At 40.6% G+C, this 6,619-nt stretch overlaps 1 protein-coding gene across 1 annotated transcript; it reads right to left on the bottom strand.

Annotated features, from left to right (window-relative positions):
* Positions 1 to 327: 327 nt before the first annotated feature.
* On the bottom strand, positions 328 to 6,366 carry prokr1b (prokineticin receptor 1b). The gene is made up of 4 exons (XM_061837753.1): positions 6,309 to 6,366; positions 6,020 to 6,080; positions 5,463 to 5,924; positions 328 to 1,332 (listed from the first exon to the last, which is right to left on the bottom strand). The coding sequence occupies exons 1-4, from the start codon at positions 6,364 to 6,366 to the stop codon at positions 627 to 629; spliced, it is 1,287 nt and encodes a 428-aa protein (XP_061693737.1). The 3' UTR covers positions 328 to 626.
* Positions 6,367 to 6,619: the final 253 nt, after the last annotated feature.

The raw sequence follows: 6,619 nt of genomic DNA, 5'->3' as shown, positions 1-6,619 counted from the left end.
GAAACACGATCAGATGTGCGTTATTTATTTGCTACAAACAACATAACTTTGCTCATATATGTATACTGTATACTATGTCAGCAACATATAGTATAGTAGGAGGTCTTTTTTTTTTTTTTTTTTTTTCAAAATACTGTATGTACTTTTGTAACATTTTTTTGGGTGGCTCGAAAAAGTTTGGGGGACTGTAACAGTCTTTAGAAATTCATAAATAACCAACAAAAGATTTTAGAAGTTTCTTTTCTTAGACTATCGGTAGGTCGTATTACATTGTACAATAAGAAGAACTTAGCTGGAAAAACATTTTGTACATTACAGGGGGGAAAACATAATGCTACTTATGCCAGTATTGAAAAAAATATTCTAAGAGCATTTTTTTGTTCTTATTTGTGTAATTTATTGTAGCAGAATTTACCATTTTGTATGACACTGTATGGATTTTTTTTTTTTTTTTTTAAGCAAGAACAGAGAGGATAATGATCACATTTGCTCAAGTGTGCACAGGATTTCCCACTAATTTCTTTGGTTTGCGTATGTCCTCTCTTGTGCTTCTACAGTAAAACCTGTGAAATATAATTATGTATCCTCATTTGTCACATTAGCAATACAGATTTCAGTTCCCGCGTCTACCTAAGATGGATGCATTCAATCTCCTCTGTGACAGGCAAGGATGAGGTCCTTAAATCAATTTCATCCACAGTCCTACTAGGGGCGTATGTTGACCTCCATCGCACCAGCACAATCTTCTTTAGATACTTGACGGTGTTGTTCTTGACACTGACAAAGCAGAAGGTATTGATCATGCTGTTACTCATAGCAAGACACTCGATGATGTAGAAGACCACCAGGGAATTCTTCTGGCGGGAGATTAGCGTCGGGTGGAAGTCCCGAAGGATCGTGAAGCCGTAGTACGGAGCCCAGCACAGGATGTATGCCATTAAGATCCCAATAAGGACCATCACGGTTTTACGCCGGCAGCGCAGCCGCTTCCTTATCTGCTCTGTCTGGAAACCAGGCACATTCTTGAACCAGAGCTCGCGAGAAATTTGGGTATAACACATCGCCATGACGATCACAGGTCCGACGAACTCCACAACAAATACTAACAAAAAGTAGGAACGGTAATAGGCCTGCTGGTCCACGGGCCAGATCTGAGCGCAGAAGACTTTGTGAGTGGTTGACGTTGTGCCTCCGTGAGGGTACATGGTCTCTGAGGCAAAGTAAGCCGAGGGAATGGAGATGAGAATGGGAATAATCCAGACTCCGGTGATCAGGCAGTAGGCTGTTTCGTACTTCATTCGAGGCTTCAACGGATGTACAATGGCCATGTACCTGAGAAAATGAACAATATTAATTTGATGAGACATTGGATCCGGTTAACTCATAAAAAGACCAGTTTGCATCCTTTGAGGGGGTGTTTTAGTGCCAGCAGTGGGAATCAATGGCGCATATACCTTTGGGTGCTGCCATAGAAGCAGTTTGATCAGAACTTCACAACCTGATGGTCTTAAACAGAAATGACGTTCTTGACAAAGTCAACCAATGGACCTTTCTGACCTGTCAATCACTCATACAAAAATAGCCAATCAGATAGCCGCATTGTCTTAGCCCCTGGCTTGACAAGCCCTCCCATGCCACGCCCTGCCGTCCCACAATACTGGTTGTCAGTAGGGTGCGCTTGGAAAAGTTAATTTTACAAAGAAAATGGTCCTCAGATGCACTTGGGGAACGTGCAATTCTGATGAAAGATATCCTGCTAGGTTACAAGGGGCCATTGATTAATTTTCCAAAGCCTAAAACACAGTTGACGAAGTGTCTACGATGGATTAAGGCTCGCAGAAGACCGCACGTACAACTAAATGTGAACAATATCAACAAACACAAGGCTTTATGTTCAAAGGTTAGTGAGGGAGAAGTATCTTCTCTGAGTTTGATTGAATTATTATCAGTGCTTTATACATTGCAGGAGAACAACTTTCACTTTGTTAGTGTATTTCTGACCTGCTGAATGAAGTGTGTAACGTTATATGCTGAAAAGTCGGGTTACTGATACCTAAATGTGCAATGTCATGCAAGAGAAATGTCTATTTGCCCATTTGTATCACATCAGACTTTTGGGTTGATCACCATTGTTTAAATGCACTTGTAGAAAATCGAACCTGACTCACTTTTAAAGACTACAATAATATTACTCATGATCTTTCCAAGTAAAAAGTACTCACCCTGCTTTACATGCACAGTACGATTCCACTATTTTATCCTGTTGGATTTCAATATGAAGTTTGTGAGGCGCCAAACTTTTTTGCATCGATCGCCAACATTTTGCTGTTGCTCTGACATTCCGTCCTGCTCCGTCCAAAATCTTAATTCCGTGTACATATCCTTGCGTGAAATAGTTGAGACCTCTCTGTAGAACTCTCTTGGACAACTCTGATGCATTTGGCAAAAAACATACCATAATATTATCTGGAATACGCGATAGAGAATCGACTTCAAACCTGTTCTTTCCAGTCGCCATTTTGGAAGCATGTGGGACATGACAACTGCAGCTAAGGGGGGGGAGCTTAAGATCGCCAGTCGGAATGGTCCATTGGCTAGATTGGAGGGAATGTGACTTGTAATTTCACCATCCTTTTTGTTTCTATACTAGATCAATGTGTGGGAGTAAAAAATCAAATCAAATCTGCTGTGTCCACTCTTGCAGGTGAAACACTTTGTACCATTTATCCATTTCTGTGTGAGAGACTTGGGGGGTGGGGCTTATTTCAGTTGACTTTGTGCACAAGGTAAGTTACCCTCCGGACTGATCGCCAGTCAGTAGGAAAACATGGTATACACGGACTACGGTCCATACGTATGGTCATTCAGTGGCTGCATGAAAGTCAGCAGTGTAAACTATCAAGGAAACTGGTTACGCCTGTTGTATTACACTCTACTTCATAGGGGCTTAGGGACATGTCCTTGACATTAAACTGAGCCTTTCAGAGCAAAAGTATTTGAAATTGAGCAGTCCATTCAATAATTTAAGGAGGCTGTCACAAGGCTTAATACACAAATTCTAAATGTTGCAGAGTAGTTTAAGAGTTTTGCTCTCTACGGTCAGCCAGCATGCATCATTGAATCAACGCAGCTGAATTGCACTTTATCCTTAAAATATGTATTATTTATGACTGTTTGCTAAAAAATGACATCAACGTAATCTTTTGTGCAATGGACCACAGAGACCGTGGGTTTGCTCTTGCATTGTTCATGGTAATTCAGTGCTCAGAAAATTGAAACATTCATTTTTGGCTTGGTTGGAAAGCAAAATACTTGTAGTTTCAAATAACTGTGGCAGAAAGAAAAACCCCAGTACTTTTCTCAATCCACTAATTCACACGGTGAGTTTAAATGAGTTTTTAACGAATCCTCCATTAGTTTATTTCGCAAAGCATCAAAATAGATTACTGTATCTCCTGCTTATTATATTATAACGACTTTGTGTGCATCATTAAAAGATAATTGCGACTCCCTCTGTCAAAGTGAAGATACAACATAAGAGAGCTTTTTTTAAACCATATTTAATTTTTCCAGCATAAACCTTTCTTGAACTGCTGGGGAAAGGCATTGGGAGGAATGTGAGATTAAAGCCAAGCCCGAAAAAAAAATAATAATAATTGGATGTCCTATTAGTGATGAAGTTGATGAATTACAGTTCCAATGAGGTTTGCAACAAAATATTAGTTTTGCAGTAGTGGGACACTGAAAAAATAATGATTTATTGGAATTTCTCTTTAGTTGAATATTAATATTTGACATAAGCATATGGTTCAATAACTATGTAAACTCAAACAGCACAATTCAATGACAGTGTTGTTGCACAGATGAGTGCATTTTTTTTTAACCAGTATGTAGTCACCGGAATATATATAATTTCATACTGCATTTTTGGCAGATAATGTTCACAACGCTCTGACTCATGCACCCATTAATTCAGTCATAATAACTTGCTTAAAATTAAGATTTTGAAGTATTTTATTCTGATCAATGGGACAAATATTGTTGTATGATGTGATAAAAGACTAGTTAGAGTGTCTGCCACACAGTTCTGAGATCCAGGTTGCAATCCCAGGCTTGCATGTTTGCATGAACTTCCCATGCCTGTGTGTGCTTTCTCCAAGCACTCTGGTTTCCACCCACATCCCCCCAAAAATGTATTTATTGGAGACTAAATTGTCAGTAGGTGTGAATGGTTGCTTGTCTATATGTGCTCTGTGATTGGGTGGCAACCAGTTAAGGGTGTACCCCGCATTCTGCCGGATGATAGCAGGGATATGCTCCAGCACTCCCGCAACCCTTATGAGGATAATGTATGGATGGATTCAGTAATAATGTCCGACACTAACATTACCTGTGACTGTGTTCTCTACATCATGTTTTTCATTAAAGTAATACTGGAGGCTTGAAGTCTTGCATAATTTGCACATAACTGTGCTTTTGGAGGTTGTTTGTTTGTATTATTTTTTTTTTTTCCAAAACCTAATGTTGTGGTGTGCTGATGTGCATTTTGGTCATCAGTGTTCCAGGAATTACGGGACTCAAAAGTACCGTGTCGCTGTGAGTGGAGGAATCGATATGATTAAATGGTGTAAAGGTAAATGGACTGCATTTATATGTAGAGCTGTAGCTACGTATATCATCACAGTAACCAAAGTGCTTTACAAAGCCTCACATTCACTCATTCATACGCCAATGGCTGGCTGCTGCCGTGCAAGGTCCTGCCAGGCCCACTAAGACCAAATTAGCCTTCAGTGTCTTGCCCAAGGACACTTCACCGTACAGACAGAGCCAGGATTGGAACCAGTAACCATTCGGTCATTGGACGACCCACAGGTCAACCGAACCATAGCCGTGTTACTCTTTAAAACGTTCCATTTTTTTTTTTATATGGTTCACCATCCATTAATTTTCTAGCCTGCTTATCCTCATTATCAAAATTAACACCACAATCCAATATCGATCCGGTCGCCATCTAGCAGCTGACCTCGATGAGGGGCCAAGCAATCCCTGACAACAATTCTTATTTGGTCATGGTTTTATTGGTTCCCAGCTCAATGATTATGATGTCATTTCACGAATTTGTTTGTGTAGCAAGGTAAGTTAGCAATATTGATGTTGTACAAAATTGCTTGTATTTCTCCCCAAAACGTTTAATTAAAATGACACAGCAATAATTTGTACCCCTAGTTGCTGCACAAATTCAAGAAAATCAAGTTTTTTTTTTAAATTGAGAGATACTGTTTTTGACCCATTATTAGACTTCATATAAAGCTAATAACACGCTATTTAAAAACGCAATTGTCACCAGTGATGTGCATACAAACAATATCAGATGAGATGATAAATCCATTAGCTTGGAGAAGTTACAGATAAGTGCTGAAATAAAAAGGTTATTGGAGATGTAAAATTTTCAAAGTCCTTACCTGTCCACCGCAATCGCGAGCAAGGCGTTTGTGGACACGTAGAGCGATACGGTGCGGAGATAGTTGACTGCCGCGCACAGTACCAAACCATGATCCCACGACAGCTGTTTGACCACATAGTAGTCTACCAGGAAGGGACAGCACACCACCGCCACTAGGAAGTCCGAGATAGCCAAGTTGGCGATGAGCAGGTTGGTGAGGTTGCGCAGCTTCTTGTAGCGCGTCAACGTGGCGATAAAGATGAAGTTTCCCAAGCCGCACACCAGCATGATGCATACGAGGACAACACCGATGATGATGGTGGCTACGAAGAAAGCCAGGCCCTGTGTGGTATCTGGGATCTCGTCGGGTGGAGTGCCATAGTCTATGTCGTAGTTGTCCGTGTAATGATCCAACACACCAGCAGAAGGAACCGTCAACAAGTGGCTGATGTTTGACTCAGGCATTTTGTCTGGGACCAGTCTGGGAAAAGCTTGAACTGACAAAATTAGGATATAATTAATGGGTTGTTGTGGTGCAACATGGCAGCGACTCCTTGAAAACTCCTCAACTATTACACTTTGGGCATAAGGGCAGCATTTTGGAGAGGGTGAATCATCTTTAGAGAGTCACCTTCACCTAGAAGAGAAAGTCAGAAGCCTTATTAAGCACCAAATATTCGCTTCAGCACCAATAATATTACACTGCTTGAGTCCTTCAGCACGTCATCAAGAATGGCAAGTGGTGCCGCAGCCATGAATGTCTCTGGGAAGTGTGGCAAAGGCCACTACAACGAGAAATGGCCTTCGAGCAATTTATTTTAACCTTGTCACTTTAATGCAAGCGACATCACTAGACTAAACTGACCATGGTGACAAGGTGTTTTAATTGAGGCTATATCATAAGAAGGAACACTAGTGGCCATTGTACTATACAGAACAGCAAAACCCATAAGTCTGGGAGATGGCGGGGAAAATATCGTAAAAATTGGTTGCATGAGCACATAAAATTTTGGACGTCACTGTTACATTTCAGCAGAGTACTCACATACAATTGTACACATTTTTTCCCATCTGTTCCTATCAGTCAACAAAAGCTTGTGTTATTGGATGTTTTTAAAGCCAGTTCCATACCCAGCCAGACCACTTGCACTAGCATCACAACAAAACTTGGTAACA

The sequence above is a fragment of the Syngnathoides biaculeatus genome, chromosome 12, assembly GCF_019802595.1.
Source record: "Syngnathoides biaculeatus isolate LvHL_M chromosome 12, ASM1980259v1, whole genome shotgun sequence".
Classification (NCBI taxonomy): Eukaryota; Metazoa; Chordata; class Actinopteri; order Syngnathiformes; family Syngnathidae; genus Syngnathoides; species Syngnathoides biaculeatus.
The sequence above is the reverse complement of the archived record's forward strand: the minus strand, read 5'-3'. Positions and strand labels throughout refer to the sequence as shown.